This window comes from Pleurodeles waltl, chromosome 1_2, assembly GCF_031143425.1.
Source record: "Pleurodeles waltl isolate 20211129_DDA chromosome 1_2, aPleWal1.hap1.20221129, whole genome shotgun sequence".
NCBI classification, from domain to species: Eukaryota; Metazoa; Chordata; class Amphibia; order Caudata; family Salamandridae; genus Pleurodeles; species Pleurodeles waltl.
The window spans coordinates 988,833,864-988,858,291 of record NC_090437.1 but is presented as its reverse complement, the minus strand read 5'-3'; the positions used below and the strand labels follow the sequence as shown (position 1 = coordinate 988,858,291).

General features: G+C 42.0%; 1 protein-coding gene across 4 annotated transcripts in view; it reads right to left on the bottom strand.

The window, feature by feature from the left end:
* Positions 1–24,428, bottom strand: part of CORIN (corin, serine peptidase) — a 1,512,429-nt gene that overhangs the window by 105,829 nt on the left and 1,382,172 nt on the right. For all 4 annotated transcript variants that reach the window (XM_069201641.1, XM_069201646.1, XM_069201651.1 and 1 more), the window contains exon 18: positions 4,380–4,429. In XM_069201641.1, coding sequence (XP_069057742.1) covers positions 4,380–4,429 — 50 coding nt within the window. The remainder of the gene's footprint in view (positions 1–4,379; positions 4,430–24,428) is intronic.

Sequence of the window (24,428 nt, the reverse complement as noted above, 5' to 3'; positions counted from 1 at the left end):
AGCTAGGTATTTCACTACTTTCGACCTAGATTCCGCTTATCATCAGGTCACTCTAGACAAATCACCTCAAGAATTAACAGCTTTGATCACACCCGTTGGAGCAAATACGTTTTTGCTTATGCTGTTTGGTTTGGTGTCAGATGCCTCAGTTTTCCAAACAGTAATGGTTAATATTTTAAAAAGGTATACATAAAGTTCATTGTTATGAGGATGATGTACTTATTTTTGAGAAAACTAAAGAAGAACATGATGTCAGGGTTAAAAGAGTTCTGGAAAGGTTACTAAAGGCAGGTTTGACACTACTCAGAGAGAAGTGAAACTTTTGTGTTACAGAAGTTAATTATTTAGGACATCATATCTCAGGATATGGAATCAAACCAAGAAAAGAACTTGTTGAGACCATAATGAATTTAATGGATCCTGGGTTCACGAAAGAATTGACATCTTTTTTTGGGATGGCTGAATTTTATAGCAAATTGGTGAATTCATTTGCAGATAAGACCATTCATTTGAAGGAATTGTTGAGCAAGAAGGTACAATGTGTGTGGAACGAAGCTTGTAAGGAAGAATTTAAACAAGTGAAGGAAGATCTTGCCAATGCACCCAATTTACAAGCATTCATTCCAGGAGAATATTACCTCTGTAATCACTGATGCTAGAAACAAGGGACTAGGAGCAGTGCTTGTTCAGATGAAGGGTGGCAAGGAATATCCTATTGTGTGTACTTCAAAATGTTTAAAGAGGGCTGAGCTGAGTTACTTAGTTATTGAGAAAGAAGCACTTACCATATTTTGGGCCTTGAACAAATTTAGGAATTTGATATGGGGAACTACTTTTAAAATCAGTCAGATCATAAACCTTTAAAGGAACTTTTTTACAAGAAAGGGTTAGATGCCATATCCTCAAGAATTAGAAGATGGGTAGTGGCTCTTTAAGATTTTGATTTCACTGTCGAATATATTCCAAGAGTAAGGAATTTTAAAGCAGACTGTTTATCACGGTTGGTAGAAGTAGTGGACACTCAAAATTTACAGGATGAGTTGGAGGACTTGAATGAACAAAATGTTAAGGTGTGCGAAGTAATTCTTGATGCCATACAAGAGGGTGAATGGAAGAGTGAGATAGCAAGAGGTTTTGAATTACTAAACATTATGGAATTGATACTATCAGGGCACGCATTAGCATGAGACTAATCCCACCTGAATATTTGAGATTCACATGGGGATTGTTAAAACAAAAGAATGCATACTTCAGAATTTCTGATGGCCCGGTTTAGATCTGATAGTTGAACATGCAGTTAGAGATTGCATTCAATGTAATATGAGTAATAAGATACACACGAATAGAAAGGTGCCTATGGTTTATAGGGAACTACCAAAGTTCCAGCGGGAGGAAGTAGCTATTTGCATAGTTGATCCTTTACATGAGGAACAACATAACCCCTTATCTGATTGTGTTACTGGATCTATGCACACAGAGGGTAGAAATAAGGTGTGTGCGAGATATTTCTACTTCTAATGTAATACAATTTCTAGAAGAAGTCTTCAAAAGAGAGACTTATCCACGGTACCTACTTTCAGATAATGGTCCGCAATTTTGCTCACAATAGATAGAATAATATCGAAGCGAATGTGGTGTCACTCATAAAAAACCTCTTTGTATTGCCCGGAAGTGAATGGAGCTTTTGAGAGACTCAATAAAACTCTAAAAGAGAGTATACAATTAGCGATGCTGAACAATTTAGATTGGAAGAGAGAGTTGCAGAAAAGAATAACAGCATATAGGTTATCGCCCCATACCACTACAGGCAAGGCACCTTCTGAATTATTCAAAGGAAGAGCATCCAACACAAAACACTGTCCAGGGTGGGTGTTTTTTGACAAAGGTTTAAAGGATAATAGTATTAGAGAATGGAGAAAGAGAGAACTTGAACATCAACAAGGCAGAGAAAAAAATAAGATACTCATAAGTGTGTAAAGAATGTTATGTTTCATGCTGGAGATTGGGTAAAGATCAAGGCTCCGGTAGGATTTCAACAATGGTCCAAATTCATAAGGGTGAGACAAATTGGGAAACTGTTCAAAAATGTCAAAAAGACAGATGATGTCAGGATCTGGAACCTTAATCGCATGGTGCACTCTCAGCATGAGCATAACATGAATAATCCTGCTGGGCAAAATACAGACAGAGGATCTAAGTATTTAATAGATGAGGAACAAGGAGATCTAAGCAGAAAACGTTCGAGAATACGCAAACTTCCTACTTAATTAAAAGACTACATTAGAAGTTGCTGATGGAAAATTATTCTGTGCAGTAATATGTTCTTACCATTTATTGTGTAATGTGTAGCTGCAACAATGTAGAGTTTGACAATTTAAAAAAGTAGTATCCTAATTTGTGTTCAGTATATATTTATATATATATATATATGTAATTTTGATATACAAGGGAGAAGTGTGAGATGGCTATGTTCTTAAGAGAACTGTTGCTGAGTAGAATGTGGGAATAGAGCTAGAATGTAGAACCCGCAAGAAGAAAGAACGGTCTGAGGGTTTGACCAAACGGAGTCGTTAGAAGGGACCAGTTGGATGAGGTGAAAATAAAGGTCTTACTTTCTTCATTGAATCTGGCGTCTCCCTGTTAATTCCCAACTTCACAGTGGGGCATGAAGAGATCTCAAACGTGGCAGCCATTAGCCATTTTGTGAGAAGTTACTGGCTGGCACTGCCAAAGTACGTATGGGCAATTGCATGCTTCAAGTTGCACAATTTTCATTGTAGGGAGTAGTCCAATAAATATCCCATCATAAACTGTACTATATTTTCGTGTCATTTCATCTGATGACGAGACATTGTGATGTTACATATGCCTTTTGAGAGTTGACAGGTGCAAAAGGTCAAAAATGTCTTATTGTCTTGAATGGATTTTAGTTCTGAAGTTGAGGTAGATGTGTACGCAGTGTAGTACAGCATTTCATACTTGCATCCTGGGCCTACTATTTGGGAGGGAATGCTCTGTGGAGGTGTACCATAATGTAGCCAGTCCCATTTTCCTTGGATGTAATTGGGTGACTTAGTCCATTTGGGCTGACCTCGGGGAGGATCTTATCAAGGAGCATTTCTCTTAGCGATAATCACAGTTGTGTTGACTGCATTTCAAGTAATCAGAACTCATCTCTAAGAAATTCACCAAAATAGAAAAAGGTTCTAGAATAAGGTAGATTCAAAATTTTTGGTACTCTAAGTGTAGCGACATTTCGTCATTCCACCTGCTGCCCCACTCTTCGTCCTCACAGGACTACTGAAATTAAAAGAATGCACTCTACTATTTGTATGGTCAACTATCAAAGTAAAACAGTGGTTCTTAATCTTCTGTCTTACGTGGACTCCACTAAATCACTACTGAAAGCCAGCAATGCCCATCTAAGCAGCCGCTATGATAAAAATAAAGAAACAAGTACACATCAAACAAATACAGAAGTTATGAAATATTTTACTTAATTCACAGATCAGATAACATGCAAAAATCAAAATTTTAATTTTAATCGGAAGGTGGAGCTTTCCAAAAGTTACGTTTATTTCTCAAAGATGAAGAGCTAGGTGGTGGCATAGCACAGTCTTTTCTGTTCTTAATGCATGTTCAATTTTTCTTGAAGCATACAAGTGCATCAACAGACAAAACAAATCATTGCTCGCTGTTCTTGTGCTGTTCCCCTGAATCAAGGTAAGGATACCAACCTATTTTTCAGCTTGCATGTTGAAATTCTTATACACAGGACGTTTTCAATTTTTTTTTTTATGCATATGTACTCTATTAAGCTGCAAATATTATTTAATTTGTAATTCTCTGAACAATGGCAGACCCCCGAGTAGACCACAGGTTAAGAACCACTAAAGTAAGGGATTTACATTTTTACACAGTCCTCACACTAGATCTTTGGTCACAAATATAATTAAGACATATTGCAATGTTACCACACCGACCACAGGTGAGTCAGGTCAAACCACTTGCTTTTTACTGTGGCAGATTGGAAATGTCTTCTTCTATAGCTTATTCTACATTTAGAAATACAACTTTTGTGTCCATGATATTACCTGAATATTGGTTGAAACCAGCATTGATTTTAGTTTAAAATACACTGACAATATTACAACTTGTGAATATGCAATCTAAGGCCCATATTTATACTTTTTTAGCGCCGCATTTGCGTCATTTTTTGGCCTAAAAGCGGTGCAAACTTGTAAAATACAATTGTATTTTGTAAGTTTGTGCCGTTTTTGTATCAAAAAGCGGTGCAAATGCGGCGCTAAAAAAGAATAAATATGGGCCTAGGTGTTCAAAGAGAAGTTGCAAGAAAGTTCATAAAGCAAATTGCTTACCTTCCTTAGTACAGTGAAGTGCAACCTTGCTTCTATTTTGACACACATGCCTGAATTAAAAAACAGAAACAGATTAAGAAATAACTTTTCACCTTTATTTTAGTACAACATGCCATTATATGAAAATAGGGAAAATGAATTGATAATTATGACTGCACTGCACTCATATGTATATGGGTGGTGCTAGCTAGCACCACACACTGGGGGTAGTTTAGAGTTCTGCAGACAGACTAGACGTCCTGTCTGCAAGTGTAGTGAATCTAAATTGTATCCACCTAGTCAGCAACACATTCTATGCCAAAGTGACTCTCTCTCCTGTGGCAGATCCACTTAGAAGGGGAACACGTTGGAAGGAATTCCACCAATTGTTGTGTCAGAGGATGGAAGTTCCGTGACCTATGGAAAATGCACTTTCACAAAATTAGCTACACTGGAATGGCCCCAGATCTGGTCTCCCTAGCACATTGTAGACAAGTGGAATTCTCATAAAGTTAGGAAAACAATACTCACCTCTTTGTGAAAGTCCACCATTCTTGGCCCAGTGGTGGGCCCAGAGATGTCTCTGCTCAGGGGGTGTCTGTCATGTATTGAACTCTAAATTAGGTTCCTTAGCTGCCATAGGTTTAATGGAGGGTCTGCTGTTTGGCAGATACTCTGTTTTTGCCCTACTCTAATCCATGTCCTTTATTTCTCTACTAGTTGGCAATGAGACAAGGGAAGAGAGAAAGAAGCTAAAGAGAGTGAGTCGGAAAAAGAACGAGCTGAAATAAAAGTAGAATCAGAGAGAGCAAGGGGAAAGAATGTGGGAGGGACAGATGAGTGCTTGACAGAGCAAGAGACAGAATGTGGTTGAGAGGGAGATGCAGAGAAACAGAAAGAAGGGGATGGGACTACAGTCACAGTTTATAAATGGAATGCTTTCTTAGTTTTCCCAATCTTGCTTCTGAATAAAACAGTCCAATTGGTATGCATGATGACGTATAATAAAAGAGAAGTTTGTTGATCAATACATCCATTGATAACTTACATACAGGAAATCCTGCATATTTAAATAAAAGCAGTAAGGCCCCTGAACATGAATAACAAAAAGGTTCAGAAGTGCAATGGGTTTTGGGCCAACCTTTGCACTCTAAATGCACTTCTATATTGCAGAAGACAACAGCAAGACCACTTCTGTAATAACTTTTCAGCATGGGCACTTTTTAGGTCAAGCGTGCAAGCGATTTGACCTGTAGTAAGTATTGTGGGCTTTTATCCACACCCACCACAAGCCAATAACTTTCACTCGTTCCTGGGTTTGCCTTTCAAAAATCCTTTGTTATCATTGGTAAGTGCTTTCCGTTTGTCCCTCCTTGCGGAGGTTTTGTTACTTCCTTGCAGACTGCCCTTGTTACATGGATATTTGCACAATCGCTGATACGTTTGACTGCGAGCCAACTTCTTTTTCTTTTTGTGTCTCTCCTTAACGCTCATATTCATGGCAGCCAATGTGTTTTGAATCGGATCACATTATGTCAACTATTTTACTTTTCATTTTCAATTTAAGTGGCAAGAAATGTCCAGTCAGGAATTTACAATGTTAATAGCTCTAACTCGAGCAAAGGTACGACCCAATGCATTGCAAATGCTTGTTTCCTTGATACAATTGTAGAAATGGTGTTCCTCTACTCACTATTACGTATGTGAAATTAAGTGCAAAGCAGAACTCAGGGGGCACCACATGCAATGCTTCCAGTTTGCCTTGAAAGGAAGTCCCACGGCTGGATACTCAGGCTGAGCTGTACTTACAGCCTATTCCCAAGGTTACTGTACAAGCTAGATCTTCTGGCTGGTAAAATTGAGCAGTGTTCCTGTTCCCAGAAAATCTAGATGGAGGTACACTGGACCACTTATAATGGAGTGGAGTGGTATACCACCGAGGAATATGGCTCTGCTGAACTCACCATAGAGGGTGCATGTGGCAGACATTTAGTCTAGGGTAAGGCCTCAATGATTAGAAATCCCTGATAATAGTTTCTGTGCAGAATGCTGGGATTTCAATGAAAACAGTTACAGATTTCAACATCACTATGAGCATCTGCTCTCAGATGTGATACAATGAGGACTCTGACGTCCTGACCCTTGTGACTTGAAACCGGGCATTAACACAGCAGTGAATTCCAGCAAACAGTTTGAGCATTAGCAGAATGAAACACCTACTGCCAATTTAGGTCACACAGAGTTGTTTTATTTCCAAGCACTTAAATTATTGTTACAGTAGTAAATGATTATATCTTGCATGGAGTAACCCCAGATTTTTGCGATATCTGTTTTTGCTGGCTGTAGAACTCTGTGCACTTTACCCATGCTAACCAGTAGTAAAGTTCATGTGCTCCCCCTTTTGACATGGCTGAGTGGCATAATCCTAATTGGCATACTTAACTTACCTCTAAGTCCCTTTTGTATGGTACAAACGTACCTCTAAGGCCCTTGTGTATTGCACAGAGTGTACCCAGGGCCTGTAAGTTAAATGCCACTAGAAGGCAAAGGAGTGATTATTACTACTGTATCTTTCAGGTCAACCGGTTTAGCCCGTGGTCTCATTCAGGGTCTGTGGCTTTTGTCAGAACTCGGGATCACTACTATCCCATGCTATAAGCATACACATGATCAACATAATCTGTTTTGTTAACAATCTTGGTGCCTTCTTGACAAAGGTAATCTAATGAGGAGGTAAACATGATTTTTATCCTTCTCCTTCCAGGTCTCATTCCCCACCCTCCATCCATAAGTACTTCTTGCGAGTACAGGAAGCCTGGACACCATTAGAGGGTTCTTTGGTGAGCAAGGATGGCTAATGATGAATCATGACACTCAGAGTGGTATGTAAGCCATTCTGTGCAGTTGTTTGTAATTCTTAAGTCCTAGACTTATTGAGATCTTATGTCACATGAGGACTCAAGGGCCACCCACAATTAGGACTTTCCACAGGTGTGGACCCAGGTTCTCGTGTCTTGTTTGCTTTTTGTGATTTTGATTGTACTTTGGTATGATGCAAACACGGACAGCCCATAAATTTCTCTCACCCCTTTGGCCCCCTACTGTAAGGGGTTCATTGGTTGTGAAGATCAGAAGAGGACTGAACCTGCTGTCTGAGACCTGGGAGGAGCCTTGAAGGACAGGACCTGCCTCCCTCTTGTACTCAGGACAAAGAATTGGACTCCAAATGCTGTTCTGAGGTCCTGGAACCCTTTGCTGTATCTGGCTGGACTTCTCCTACCAACCCTGAAAACCTGGGACTTCGAAACATTTTGGTTCCAGAGACATCCAGAGGACTGGGACAAACCTGCTGAGCTGATCCAACCACTGTGCTTTGTGGCTGGGTTGAAGATTCAATTTTCTCTCACTGAGGGCTTTGTGAAAGCAGAAAATCCGATTCAGCTGCCCCTTGGAGAGAAGGTATCTGGCGTCATGGAGCCCTCTTCAGCCACAACCTGCAGCTCTGCACTGCTAGAAGAATCGGAGCTCCCGAAAAGTGACTAAATGTGAACGCCATTCCTGTGGTCCCATGAACATGCTCCGACAAACTATCACAGATAACATTGTCCACTTGTGATTCTGTGCCTTCCTCAGTGTTACATAACTCTATAGCTTCCTCAACGGTGCCATAGTTTGGAAGGAAATCGACCCTTTTTGCCACTGCCATGATTTTGGACATGGTTGCATATTTGACCACATCATCTAGAGTTCACGGGTTGTGAGCACATAGCAGTGACATCATGAAAATTATCCTGATCCACAGAGTGATTTATGTCCTATGAAGTACTTCAGGGCATGGAGGTGGTATGGAATTAAATTTGCCCAGCTGAGGTATTTTGCATGCATTCATTGAATGTTAGTGGAAGAGATAGTTGAGCGGCAGAGAGGGGTTACGGGGTACTGCATGTGAGTGAAAGTAAGGGCATGCTGGAGGTCTAGCGTTCATCTTCACTACTAACCATCAGTTGCCCTTAAATATTTTTAACAGCATATCCCACTCCAATGCAATAGTAGGAAATACTATTCATTTGTAATTTTTCAAATAGAAACAGTCTTTTGCATCTGCATTTTGTCCAAGTTCTGTTCCCTGAATTGTAGGGCTTTTCAGGGTTTGTCACTGTTCCAGACCAAGTCCATTTGACATGCAGTCATCTTGCCCCTGACTTTGTCTTAAATAAAGGGGTGTTAAATTGGGGTTAAAGTGGGCGCTCAGGATCCCTTATTAAGCAGTAAAGAGTTAAAGAATGAGAGGTGCCAACACCAGGGAAACACCCAATCCCTAAGGTCATAAACCCGACAGAATAAGAACAAACATGTGTGGCAATTCTCTCATTCAAAAGGAATATCAACCCGCGGTTTGTTGAAGATACGACAGTCCACGTACAATATGGTTTTGATTTATATATTTGACAAATATCTGACCGTAATAATACCGATATAACTTGACAGTTTGAATACAGCCACAATGAAAATTACAAAGAACTAGAAACAAATAGTGATTGAAATTCTTTCCATAATGTTGTCATATGTACAGTGATGCAATTAATGCGGCTTGATGATACAAATCCAGCCCATTTTAAGCTTATTTTCAGCCTACAGCCATTTGCAGCCAACACGTGTTTCGTCAAGGGAAGTCTCCTTTTGAATTCCCGTACGACTTCTTCAGGGCTTGTATTTACACCAATCTCCAAAATGATGTACTTAGTCAGACATTATTAATGTTATGGGCCATGTGCAAATCATCTTCCGTCCTATATCATTATAATCCGTCTTCTAATGAAGCTATAAATATTAGAGTCGCCGTATCAGCGTTATGATTGAGTAAAAGTGTAAAATAGCCGCGACGTGAGTGCGCGTCTCCTCCATCCTACATGCAGTCATCTTGCCCCTGACACCTAGTCAACAGGTTCCTCCGACTAGAGAAGGATCCATTGAGTTTTCATCAACCCTTTTGGTAATGAGTTGGCTATTGATGACGCAGAAATGAAGGTTTTACATTTATTAGCGCAAAAACGTAGTGCCGCAATAATCAAGTGTGACTTTAACCGAACTAATAAAGATTGTACGGGGACAAATGTGCCCTCAGAGTAGTTCGCCAACATTTATAAGCGTGCTTTATATAACGTGATGTATTAGAATTGTACTAATCTGACATAACCGTAAACGTGTGCCATGATTTGCTTGTTTGAAATGTTTTAACTTAGCATAACTTTAGTGGAGGCTTCGGCCTAGTTGCCTTGTCTCACGATTTAGATGCTCGTGTTTTTCTAATGTGCTAATAAAACGTGTATTCTTGCTTGAAGCTGTACTTTTCCAGTGAGATCGGTTCACATGCTTATCTTTAAGGTTTCGTGCCAGCCTGGCATCTTCTTCTTTGCTCCAAGGTCAATCTGCAGGTGCAGACAATGGAAGCTCTGAAAGTGAGTTAATTGGTAAAATATGTTGCAACTTACGTTCCTGACTCCAAGGATAATGTATGCCTAGGTAGAAGCTTGTGAATTGTTGTTTTTGATTGGACAATTTGAAGCCAACCTATGAACCCTCCAATGGAAGACCCTACTGGATTTGAACTGTTGTTTATTTAAACCCGGTGCACAAGAAGAAATCAGCCATTAGCCAATTTTAGCCATTACCTATTGGGCATCAGACATTAGACATTGGACATTAGCCATTTGCAGGACATTGCAGCCATTATGGCCCATCTTGCCGACCTCGTCATTTTGCCATCTTCTACGATGCCAATTGATGTTCGACGCCATTTTGAATGAGACTTTGATGCTTTCTCTAATCGAGAGAAAAGAGACTTTAAGTAATTCTCGCCCTAGAGACTTTAACTTTGAACTGTCCCTTTGCATAAAGTAGTAGTTATGTCCTTTTATCTTGCCGCTGTGAGGCAATTGCCCCGTCCACCCTGCCCCTTTGCCCCGTCCCATGCTGATCGGAAACCGGTACCTGTGAGACGAAGACTTCCTTGAATGCTGATTGAATTTGGTAAATATGAAAGGAAAATGTACAATTGCATTGTGTTTCTTTTAGGTAACCAACTGCTGATTTTTGATAAGAGCCCTAGTTAGGAGTTTTCCAAATCAATGTTGCTAAATTGTTTTTGCATGAAGTCCCACATGCCGATGCTAATTTGAGGTTAGATGAGGATTCATTTGTTGCACGATGCAATTTGAGACCTTGTTATGCTGACTAATGTATGCAATTAGCTCATTACAAATTATAGTTTTAGTGGTTTGCGTTGCTATTATCGAATGCATTGTTATTCAAATGCTGCATAGATTGCATCTTTTTCGCCGTTATGGACAGCTATTAATGTTCATTTACATATATCATTTGGTGTTGAGACACATTTATATCGTGCTAGCTTTGTTAATATAGGGAAATAAATTCATTAACTTTGAATAAACTGGTGTGGTTATTCATGGCCGAAAGGTCATGGTTCGCCGAAATGTTTTCTGGATTAATTGTTAAGTGTTATGTTGATCAGGGCATTGCTTATGTTCGTTATTGATTATTGATTAGATTAAATTGACTAATCTCGGGTGAAGAGAGCCCCACTTGGTCAAAAGATTCATCGACCCAAGAGCGTCCAAATACAGGTAATTTATTAGTACGGAACGCTCTATCACTATCACGACCTGGATAGGATTTCAGTGACACGTAACACTGATCAAAGACAGGTTATAGTTACTGGGGCACCAGGCATTTTATAATTAAAGCCTGTTTTTTTATCTACTGTCCTTGTCTATTGCAAAGTATCAGTTTTATACCCCTGCACTCTCAGTTTCTGTTGTCAGTTCCTCATTCTGCTTATACCTTCTTCTTAAAGACAAGTCCTTCTTTGTTCAAGGCAAGCAAATGTGATTTTATCTTGTCAGCATTCTGTTTTAAAAAATCATAACGAGATATATATATATATATATATACACACACACATACATACATACACACACACACACAGCGGCATTGCTATGCCGTTGTCAATCATTAGTCTGTTCAAGTGTTTTGCACATTTTGCTTCTTGCCAATGGGGCAGTAGTGCAGCCCTTTTCTGCTATGGGCTCTCTTCACTGTTACTGATGAATATTGTTTATGTACATCTGTACACCTGCCTAAAAGGTAGTCCATTTCAGTGCCAGAGTTGGTGGATCAATCTCTGCTTTCACATCATGTTTTTTATGACTTTTTTTTTATTTTCAAACTTTCTTTTTATACAAACCACCATTAAAAGGTACCATTTGTTTTACTCCTTATTAGTTTAAAATTGTGATTGTGTATTGTATATGTTTGCACATAAATAATTTAAAAAATGTTGGCTTGCCACAAGGTAGATCTACTGTCTTTTCCAATGCTTGTTCTTGTTTGTGTGTAAAGGAGTGCTGGGAAGAGAATGAGAAAATGAGTGCAATCTACATATCAGGTGTCAGACATTGAACCGGCTGAGTACCGGACCAGTGCAGGTTATTCCGACAAAGTTGTGGCAGAGGAGGAAAAGCTCAGTTACTTGCTCACCAACTAGGTTTGCACTCCACAAATACATAATAATCCTAACTGCAACCAGTTAAATACCTCCCTCCTATGTCCTCTTTAGACGTTCAGGGCTAAAATCCAACTCCTTGGCAAAATGAGTTTGTCCTAGGCGTGGAGTTACCAGCTGACTGATAATTATCACACCCTCGTGGTCCCTCCCCCCCAAATAGATTCTGGTAGATCAAACCTACTAAACTTTATGGAGGGAAAAGGCAAAATATGCAGAATTTGGTGAGTTAAAAACACGATTCGGCCTAACGCTATGTCATTTTCCTTGTTAAAAACATGGAATAGGAAATATTTAATACACCTGCATATGCACGGTTCATAACAGACCTGCAATATTGAAAATAACCGGCGTCACTAGATGATGGAGACATCTATTGGAAACCAGTTCATGTGTCTTAAGTGGAACATTCTTCCCACGCACCTGCGACAGACACAGGACCTGTTTACCTTCAGGAAACACCTCAAGACATGGCTGTTCGAGCAGTAGCAGCACTCCCCCCCCCCCCCCCCCCCCCCATCTGCGCCTCGAGGCACTCACGGGTGAGTAGTGCGCTTTACAAATGCTCTGATTGATTGATTACTATGCATCCCACCAGACACCTTTAAATTGCCCCAAGAGACATAAAAACAAACATCAGCCTAACAGAAAAATCCCCAGGCAGAGCCGGTCAAGGGTTGGGAAAACATAATACAATTCAAATACTAGATCTCTACAAACTTTGAATCACATCACAAAATCCTTACAGTCAGTCACTCATTAATCACAACCTTAGTATTTGTCTTGACATCCTTCCCAGGTCACTCTTCCACTATTTAACCCTAGCACTGCTAATATGATCTATATTACAGTGACTAATTCTTTGTTTCACCCCAAAGCCTCAAGCTATCACAAGGAATGAAAACAGAGGCAATGAGTTCCCGAGATTTGTTTCTTCCGGAGTGCTGAGTGAAGTGAAACGACCCTTCTGTGTGTAAATGTCTTCAGTCTGTATTTCTCTCAATGCGAGCAGTGAGCCGGTTTTGCAGCATTAAAAAAGGAAAGCGCGCGCAATGCCTCTGGTTCACATTATACCAACCGACCAGACAACCACTTCCAGCTCGCTGGAGGTGACGGGACCAAGGGTCCTGTGCGGAAATGAAAGAAACGCCAAAACAAGGCCGATCCAGGAAGTCTGCTTTCAACTGGAGAGTAATAAATGGGTGTAATGGACCTGTGAAGGAACAGGCGGGGGCTGTCTGGCAGATGGGAGGCCAGGGCTGTGGTTCCAGCAATTCGAGTCTCTCACTGAAAACAGAAGTCTCGGGTAATTCAATATTTCTGTCACCACTGTCTCCATTTTACGCGGTGGGCAATGAAAGTATTCAACAACTCTATTGTGAGTCAAAAAATAAACGCGCTAAACGTGGTAGAAACACAGGGTGATGTTTTTGGATGGCTGTGATTCTGGAGCAGCCTTCCAGCAGGACACGCACACACTCCTTGGCCCCCGAGGTCCAGTGAAGCTTCTTTAAAGTACGTGGTCAGCAGGAGATGGAGATGAACTGTTAAGAACAGGCAGCGATCGATGAAAAGTGCTCACAAAAGGGCACCACTGACTTTACATTGCATCCAAATGATTACCTTAAGACTTCTGGGCTGCTTTCTGAAATTTGTATGTACATCCCCCTAACATATTTTCTCAAATTGTTTCAATCATATTATCAAATTGTTTTCTTCTTTCCAACTGCATATTTTAAGGAAGGTAAAACATTGTCTCTCTGGCACTGACCTACTTTAAAGACGCCTGCTTTCAACTCCTTTCTAAACTGGCGCATAGTTGGGGTGGTGCTGAGGCCATTACATACATGCCCACATCAATCAATCAATCATTTGTAAAGCGTGCTACTCACCCGCTAGGGTCTCAAGGCGCTGATGGGGGGAGGGGGAGAGGAGGGGTGAAGAAATTGCTACTGCTCGAATAACCAGGTCTTGAGGCGTTACCTGAAGGTCAGGAGGATCTGGGTCTGTCGTAGGTGGACAGGGTGGGAGTTTCAGGTCTTGGCGGCGAGGCGGGAGAAGGATCTGCCGCCGGCTGTAGTTCGGTAGATGCGAGGGGCGAGGTGGAGGAGTTGGCGGTTGGGAGAGTGGAAGGTGAGTCGCTTGTTGAGGTAGGCAGGGCCAGCGTTGTGGAGAGCTTTGTGGGCGTGAATGAGGAGTTTGAAGGTGATCCTCTTGTTAACGGGGAGCCAGTGTAGGTCTCTGAGGTGGGCTGAGATGTGGTTGCGGCGTGGACAATGCCCTGTTTCTAGATATTTGTGAATACTTTGGGCATGCTCCATAGCCAGTGCATATCACTGGGATGGGTAAAGGTCGTCGCTAGAGGCCATGCTCAGAGCACATAACCCCTAGGGAATGAGTATAGGCCATGCCCTGTGAGTATTCCTGGCATAGGTACTGGCCAGAGGGCATGGTGCAAGGCATGTCTGCAAATGCAAGAGTACTGAGCAAAGGCTAAGACCAAAGTTGAGGGTTGTTAAAGGGAGGTGATGTCTGTAAGGAGACTGGTGTTAAAACAGGTGTCTCCAACTGGTCTTCTGCGAGCTACCAGTAGCTTTCAGACACCTTCAGAGTACCTCGCACCCTTGAGTTAATTTCTAAATAAGCACTGAGTCACTTTTCCTTTTACTGTTACTGTTAATTGGAGGCTGTGTTTATTTTACATTCATCATCATCAGGCTGTGTAGGAAAGTACCATCTTTCTTGGCATATTACCCCCATTGTATGTCACTATGTTTTTGCCTGTCTCACTGGGATCCTGCTGGTCAGGACCCCAGTGCTCATAATTTATGGTCGAATGTGTGTGTCTGTATAGTGCTTGACTGTGTCACTGAGGCTCTCCTAATCAGAACTTCAGCGCTTATGCTCTCTGTGCTTTTAAATTTGTCACTGTAGGCTAGTGACTTCATTTACCACTTTCAATTGGCACACTGGACCCCCCCTTATAAGTCCCTAGTATATGGTACCTAGGTACCCAGGGCATTGGGGTTCCGGGAGATCCTTATGGGCTGCAGCATTTCTTTTGCCACCCATAAGGAGCTCAGACAAACCCTTCCACAGGCCTGCCATTGCAGCCTGTGTGAAATAGTGCACACACTATTTCACAGCCATTTTCACTGCACTTAAGTAATCTATAAGTCACCTATATGTCTAATCTTCACTTGCTGAAGGTTAGGTGCAAAGTTACTAAGTGTGAGGGCACCCTTGCACTAGCAAAGGTGCCCCCACGTAGTTCAGGGCCATTTCCCGGGACTTTGTGAGTGCAGGGACGCCATTACACGTGTGCACTACATATAGGTCAATACCTATATGTAGCTTCACAATGGTAACTCAGAATATGGCCATGTAAGGTGTCTAAGAACATGGAATTATCCCCCCATTCCAAATGCGGTATTGGGGAGCCAATTCCATGCATCCTGGGGGCTCCACCATGGACCCCCAGTACTGCCAAACCAGCTCTCTGAGGCTTGCACTGCAGCTACAGCTGCTGCCACCTCACAGACAGGGTTCTGCCCTCCTGTGGTCTGAGCAGCTCAGTCCCATGAAGGCAGAACAAAGCATTTCCTCTGAGAGCAGGGTGTTGCATCTTCTCCCTTTGGAAATAGTTGTTAAAGGCTGGGGAGGGGTAGCCTCCCCCAGCCTCTGGAAATGCGTTGAAGGGCACAGATGGTGCCCTCCTTGCATAAGCCAGTCTACACCGGCTCAGGGACCCCTTGTCCCCTGCTCTGGCACGAAACTGGACAAAGGAAAGGGGAGTGACCACTCCCCTGTCCATCACCACCCCAGGGGTGGTGCCTAGAGATCCTCCAGTGTGTCCCAGACTTCAGCCATCTTGCTTTGCAAGGTGTGGGGGCACTCTGGAGGGCTCTGAGTGGCCAGTGCCAGCAGGTGACATCAGAGACCCCTCCTGATAGGTCCATACCTGATAAGGTAGCCAATACCCATCTCAGGGCTATTTAGGGTCTCTCCTGTGGGTTCTCTTCAGATTCTACTTGCAAGTTTCCAGCAGGAATCCTCTGCAATTACTACTTCATCCTCTGACCTTGGATCAACCGCAGCCTGCTCCAGGAACTGCTGTAACAGCAACAAAGTATCCACAAGGGATACTTTTCTTCTGCAACTTCAGCTCCAGCCAGCAACTGCAACAGTTTCCATGGTGTGCATGCTGTGGGGACTCCCTGTCTTCACCCTGCACTAGAAGAACCGAAGAAATCACCCGTGGGGTGACGGAGTCACTCCCCTGCTCACGCAGGCACCTTCCAAGTCGACGACCGGTACTCCTGGACCCCTGTCACAGCGATGAGCATGCTCCTAGAAACACAGAGGGTGGACCCCATTGACACAGACTGTCCTGAGGTCCTGCTGACGCAATTTGGAGGAGGTAAGACCTTGCCTTCCCTGAGAGCGTCAGTACCCGTGTGCACCACGTCTTCTTCACCTCCTGGGGCCTCTGTGCACTATTTGCAAAATTCCTTCATGCACAGCCTGTCCCAGGTCTCCAGCACTCTATCCTGTGATGCTCAACTCGCTGATTTGACCTCCGGCGGCGTGGGACCCTTATTTGTAGTGCTGCACCAACCGCATTTTGCACCTCCTTTGTCCCTGTGTCCTGGGACTCCCGTGGGTGCTGTCTGGCATCCTGAGGGCCCTCTGAAGTGCTGAGAACTCCCTCTTCCTCCTCACACAGAGATGAGGCCCCCAGGTCCCTCCTGGGTCCAGCCAGTGCCATTTTGACGCAAAACGCACATTTTTCGTAACCAAGGCTTGCTGGCGACTTCCAAAACGAAATTACGTCTGCATCCATCTTCACGTCATGGGACATCTTTTGCATCATGCAGGAACCTGTTGGCATCTTCGTAGGGTGCATTCCTGAGGTCTTCGTCCAACCGGGGACTCTTCTTTTGCACTCTCTTCTGGGTTGGCAGGGGCTCCTGTCCTTCCTGGAACTTCTTTCGACTTCTGGACTTAGTCCCCTTCTTTTGCAGGTCTTCAGGTCCAGGAATCCAGCAGTTGTTGTTTGCAGACTTGGTTGGTTACTGCAATAATCCATATCATGAGGTGTAGTGTGTCCTAAGGAAACTTGCAGTACTTTACTCCTGCTTTTCTGGACTCTGTGGTGGGGTAATTTACTTACCTTTATTGTATTCTTACTCTCCCAGTGATTCTGCACACAATACACTTGTCTGGGGGAAATTCATGATTCACATTCCACTTTCTTAGTATATGGTTTGTGTTGCCCCTAGAACCATTTTCTCCCATTGCATTCTATAGCATTTCCTATTGTTTGCACTATCCTATAACTAATTACTTGTCTAATTTTGGTGTCTAGTGTATATATTGTGTATAATACTTACCTCCAGAAGGAGTATTGCCTCTTAGATATTTCGGTATTGCCTTTACTTGTGTATAAGTACAGTGTAACTATAAGTGGTATTCTATGAGCTTTGCATGTCTCCTAGTTCAGTCTAAACTGCTCTGCTATAGCTACCTCTATCAGCCTAACCTGCTAGAACACTACTACCTCACCAATAAGGTATAACTGGACCTGGTATAAGGTGTAAGTACCCAAGGTACCCACTACAAACCAGGCCAGCCTCCTACAGGCTGTAGATAGCAGGGCCTGATAATGAGCATCCCTTGACTCTGATTTATGACTCAGGGTGGGATACAGTGGTGAAGAACTGAAGCACAGAAGTATTTAACTCTTATATAAAGGCCATTGCCAACTCAGTATTGGAGCATGAAAACAAAATGATGTTTCTGAATTATTTTAAATGGCAGAAAATGAAAATGAAGAGTTACCTTAATCATAAAGTTAACTCTTCATTTCTACCATTTCAAAGTGTTGCATTTACAAACAGCAGGCCTCTTGCTCCCAGTGGACACATTTATAACTGACAATTCAGTCATTTCTTTAACTGGGAGATATTTGAAGTGAAGAAAAATATTTTTATGAAACATTGAGGCCATCATCATGGCTTTGGCGGTCTTTTTTAAAAGACCGCAGAAGCCGCTGCAGCCAACAGACCACCAGTGCTGGCGGTCTGCAGGCCGCCATATTAGAAGTAATTGGAGGACTTCTGCCCATTTATTGGTGGATGTCCAACGAAGAGGTGGGAGCATCGCCAATGCCGCCACACCAGCAAGACTCCACCCACTGTATTACGAGCCGTAATTCAGCTTGGCGGAGTCTTGCTGGCGCAGTGATGCTGGTGGTGCAAAACACTCAGGACCCATCCCTTCCTGGACGACCAGCTCACTGGAAAAGGTAAGATGATCGTCGAAAAGAGGGGGTGGGGAGTGTTGGGTGTGTATGTGTGCGAATGGGGGTGCATGAGTGCGTGTTTGTGAGCAAGTGAGTGGTGGTGTCTGTATGCAAGTCTGCGAGTGAGTGGGGGTGCATGTGTGCAAGTGTGCCTATGTGGAGAGGGGAGTGTGTTAATGTATGTGCACGTGGAGGGGGTGGGGGTGTGCATGAATGAAAAGGGGGTGTGAATGCTTGTGAATGGGGGTGTATGTGTGAGCGATTATTTGTGGGTGGGGGTAAGTGTTTGTGGATGGGGAGGCGGGGTGTTTGTGGGTGCATGTGTACGGGTGCTTGTGTTTGTGTAAGTGGACGGGGAGGGGGTGCATGTTTGTGAGAGTGAACAGGGAGAGTGGGTGAGTGTATGTATGCGGTGCGGGGTGGAGGTGTAAATGTTTGCAGAGGGGGGTGCGTATGTGGGGGTGCGTGCATATCAATGTGTGAGTGGATGGGGGTGTTTGGATGGATGTCTACAATTGGGGGTTGTTTGGAAGTGTTTGAATGGGTGGGGGATTTTAAAGTGTGTGTGGGGGTGCATGGAGGTGTGGCCACCTGTGTGCATGTGTGTGCTGGCAACAGGAATGAGGATTCCTGTCATCTGGTGCGTTACCGGTAGGGTTTTTGTGGCGGGGTGACCAACACAGAAAGCCTGGCGGTCTGCAGCCCTGTAATGCTGGCTATTTAATTTCTTAAAGGAACATTGCTTGATTGCATTTGTTACTGAATTTTGCATCTGATTCTAACTAATGTTTACTTTATGTAATGGTTATTTTGGAATTTGAATAAATATACAATTTGAGAACTGGAAGAAGTCTACTTGTGCACATTTTTCTGTAATGGTTCTGGCTGATTATTTGAATCTAGGATTCTCCCTTTCCCACAAATTGATCCTCCTTAAGATTGACTCAGTTGGAGCATCAACAAATGCACACTGTGGCATTCAAACCTTCATATATCGCATAGAAATTGAAACCGAAAATCAAACCTTGTCATACAGCCCTTGTGTCCACTTTTTATGGTATATAATGACAAAAAGCAATACTACAATATAGGTGTATTGTGCCATATGCAGCGTATAATCATAACTATGCAAACCTTGTTAAGAATATGCATCAATGCTATCTGTAGCATCAATGCTACCTGTAGTGTGTAAACATATGAATCGTATCTCAAATGGAATAGAGTTAGTCGTCATGGCTTAAGAATCATACCGAAAATGTCACATTTCCTTTAGATGTAATATTATGTGGAACTAACTTATCACATCTACCAGCTGCGTAGTTATTGGCCGCAGCCATATTGTTGTTGATGATGTGTAATAAGCAAGTACTAAGAAATATTATAAAATTATCTACTGAAATGAAATCAAGTGCTGCAGAGCTCAAGTAAGGAATATTAATCCATGTTTGGTATTCATATTTGTTCTACATTGCCAATGCCTGGTGTAATATTTCATAGACTGAACGGTGGAACATACTATTCACTACTGTCACTACTATCTGGAGAGGAATAGAAGGACTTCTCTCCCCCCCCATCTCCCATTTTTCAGATTGTTGTCTGCTACCATTAGGACTCTGTGCCCTGCAAGACTGCCATTCAGAGTCATAATATGTGAGTTATTTCCATATGAACATAACATGACATTGGTTGCACAAAATTGATTTATTTAACTTTCCATTTTCCAGGTTCCAACTAGCTGTCTTTTTTATGGCCATGTTAATTTGGCACAGGAAAGGCACCAGCGGCATTGAAATTACATTTCGTATCCAAGCTGTAGTGAATATCTACACCACTCACAAATGTGACAACAAATATTTGGCTCCAGGAACATCATTGTGCTCTGGTTTGCTGCAGTTAAAACTCTGCAGTAACATGGCAGAGAAAAGTACAATGTTACCAATTACAAAAACTACCTTTATACATAAACCATGTCACCTCTAACTATGTCCTGCAAGCCCACAAGGATGGGTGCTTAATGTATAAAAGTGAGGCATGAAATGAAAGTAAGTCCCCACTCTGAACAAGTATAAAAAGCTGTATGTGACTGTGTAGGTAAAGTTTTAATGTGAGAGAGCCTGGTTGTAAATCAAAGTTTTTTGTTATAGTTCCACCTAAGAAAATACTAAAAACTTGCCTGGAAGATTATTTTTTATAACTGATCAATAATATAGTTGTGAACGTAGATTTTTCACATCTATAGAAGAAAAGATAAGCAGAGTTAAACCAGTCCTACTGGTTCTCCTATACTTCAGTGGCAATTATTAATATTGTAATTAGGCATGAAGTGCTGTGTTGCCCGTGAGCTTCACAGCAGAGACAGGAACTCATAGCACCACAAAGGACCACAGCAACACCCTTTATTTTCACATGAATATATCCTAAAGAGGCACAAGTGACAGAGGTCACTCAGACAGTTGTCTCTGCCCACATGACGAGAAGAGTTTCTTGGAGAAAGAAGAGGGGATGATTCCCCTATTTCTATAGATAAGGATCTGAATGGACTCAGATCCTCTGAGTGGACATTCTGATTTTTGTCTTTCTGAATAGAGACATCTGGAAAGGTTTACAATCATATGAGACATGAATGTTAATAAAGAGTGTTGAGTTTTGATGGGAACTGTGCAGGGACCGGGACTAGATAAAAATGGCATCCCACCGCTAGCTCTTTAGGACAATTCTGAACCTGGAAAAAAACATCTGAAGGAAAAGGAATCCTAACTGACCTGCTAGGGAAGATGCTGGAAGAACTCCAGATCGCCACTTACATCTAGTCATTGGAACTACTCTTCAAGGGACAGCTGACTTGCCTTGTATTGGCGGCTTCAAGGACACAATTGTCTGAAGCAGAGCTCCATCCTGTATGGAAGAACCTGCTTGGAAAGATGGGAGCCAACAGTACTGGGCCCGGTGGGAGCCACGGCTGAAAGCTACCTGGACTCTATAAGCCTGACCTTAAACCTTATGAGGTGTATGAGAGATTATTAGTGATTTTCACAGCATCAAGAAATATTTCTGACTTTATTAAAAATACTTTTATTTGGGCAAATGGTCATAAAAGCAAATGCATATAACAAAGTGAAAGCAAGCAATAATTAAATATATACAACAAATTCACAAAAAATAGAATAATAATAAGAACAAATTAAAACACCATAAACTATACAACAATAATTTTCAGCAAAACAAACAAACCGAGCAATTTCTTTAAGAGCCATAGGAGTCAAGTTATAAATATTGTCAGTGGTAGGTACCAATAAACATACATTAAAAGAGAACTATGATGTAGGCAGCACAGCTAGCTATACAGACTAATTATTGCTTATCTTGAGGGTGATGATAAAATGATATGCCTAATACCTAAAGTATTATATAAAATGACACAAGTGCACGATAAAATATGCAACAGGTCGACTTGTGGGTGCACAACACAGCATTTTGTGTTTCAAGCTATGCTAGGAAAGGTACCATCAGGCGCAGAGTGTTTTAAAAACCTGTGAGTCAGATGATGTGAAAATTAGCTTTACAGAAAAACTTCAGGGAAACCTCCAAACTCCCACAACAAAAACCTCTAGCTAGGTTCGGCTATGTTGGTGTGAAACGTAGGGATTAGCCTGCAATTACAGTAACCAAAAGTGAACACTAAGGCTGTGAAAATCTATGGGTCACCCATAACTAAACATTTCATCACACAGATCTGATGTGTTTCCTGACATGGGTTGCTCTCCAAATGAAGGAGGCAAACCGAAGACACATATTTGAGTCCCCCAAGGAACATAAAAACAAGAAGGCATCCTGATACCTCCTTATGTTATGTACTATAAATAAATGTTTTAAGTAATATTTTCTAATGTCAGAAAAAAATAGAATAAAATGCGAAGTGGATTGATGTGATCTATCATCACACGGGCATTGTACTGTCTCCTCCGGCCACTGCTTCATTTTAGAGAAAGGCACCAGGAACGGGCTATGGCCAAACGTACTTGTGTCAGGACAAAACTGTGATGGATGGTGGTTGTAGACAGCAAATACTGCTGTAGCCCCTCATTTGTTGTCACAAAAAGATATCTGGCCACAGAGGGCCTTAGGAGAACATTAACATGTCTGACAGAAGATTTTTCAATAAGAAGCCAAAGCTTCAAATCCCTCTTGCTGAAGCGCAACATACTGTCTGGACAGTCTAGCGGCAGGGTTCTGTACAGTCTAGTGGCAGGGTGTCATCAAGCTGGGCAAACTCCCTCAAGATACACAAGAGCCATGGAATTCTCATATCCAGACTTAGAAATCTGACTCCCCTTTGCACCAAATACTTAAGTTCTCTTGCCTTCATGAATTCAGAGAAACTGTCCATACTGTTCATTAAATATAGCAGGCCATTGGCTGTCCTAGACAACAAGGCAGCATCATCCACGTAAACAAGGACTGCCCTACATTTTGAGCAATTTATCCACTCCCTTTACAGGAAGGGTGCCAATACGCACCCCTGCCTAACTCCTCTCCGACCATTCAATGGAGGGGAACATTCCCCATTAGGCTCACAGTACACCCTCACTGATCATTGTTTGTAAAGCCGGGATAGTAAAGACACGATTTCAGTGGGTCCACCCATAGAAGACAAGGTCTGGCAGAAGACTGTGTGACTGACCAGATCAAAGGCACTTGACAGATAAAAAAAACACAAGTGTAGGATACCAGGCTTGTCCCTTGTGCATTTCCCTATAAGTAGGTCCAGATTAGCACACTGTCCAACCACCCTCAATCCGTTCCTAAACCCATACTGATACTCTGTAACCACACTGTTGTGATCAGCCCAGTCTTCTAACCTTTCCAGGATTACTCTGTCCAGAATCTTGGCAGAGTTGTCTAGGAGGGAAACAGGGCGTTAGTATTTAGGGTCACCTTTAAAACCCTTTCAATAATCAGCATTTTTAATGTCTCTGTCCAGGTTGTAGGAATATGGCCATCAGCTGGCCCATTTAATACCTGTGTCAGCATCAGTTGGTGCCCACAAATCATGTTTGTACCTATCACCAGGACACCATCCAGTCCTGCCTCTTTCCCCCTGGCACTCTTCGCAATGTCTCCTATAACTTCTTCTAACATGAGCGTTATAGGCTTACACTCGATATTAAATTGGCCAGAATGGGATGGGTCTTTAACTGCTGGTTCTGATATGAATGGAGTGATCCAGCCATGCCTGCATTGGTTCCGACTTCTGAGGGATATAGTACAAGAGTACTGTTTTCAGAAAATCATCTGACATAATTATTGCGTCCTAAATATCGTTTACAAAAACAATAGCTCAATTGGAGCTAATAATAAATATTTTACACTCAATCAGATGATATTTGTGTCAAACATGTATCTGAGATTCGCTACAGGGTGGAAATGGAAGTAGAAACATAATACAAATCTAAAACTGCAACTCAAAGCACAAATTAAAATCAATCATTACAGACTGAACTGCAAAAAGATAATTCAGAACATCAAAATGTGAATCATCATAGAACATCTACAGCGTGAGATAAGTATTGTAAACTGGATACAACTAAAGTAAAACACAAGATACAATTTTTATGAATTCATCATTATGGTCTTTATGGATGTTGAAACGGGCAGCTGTGAAAACCCTGATCCTTGCCCAATTACCATATTATTTACATGGAGTGTGAAATCCAAAGCCACTGTAGTGGATGAATTTGAAAAGAGATCAAAGATGAAAATGATATAGCAGAAGTGAGAGAGAATAACCCGCAGAACACCACATGAGCTGGGATGAAAAGTATATTTGAAAGTGACACCACTTGAGACCTTTGTGAAAGATACAAATAAGTCCATGATAGACCTTTGTCCCATTGGCCTATGTCGTGAATCAAACAAGAAGCTCAAGCCTGACCAGGGATTGAGCACTCTTGCGTTTGACTGCCCTCCTGATTTTTTATTGAGCCCACCCTGTTCCTCCAGTGAGCCAGATTATTTCTAAAGGTTGTCGAAAATAAATTCCGGAAAAGAAACTGGGCATCTGAAGTGATGCTTTAGACTCAGCTTAGCCAGAAAAGGAAGAATTTAAATATTTCAATAATGTGCTAGTAGTAAATCGTTCAGAAAATATTTCCTCAACAGAAGGACATAATTGCACGTTTGAACT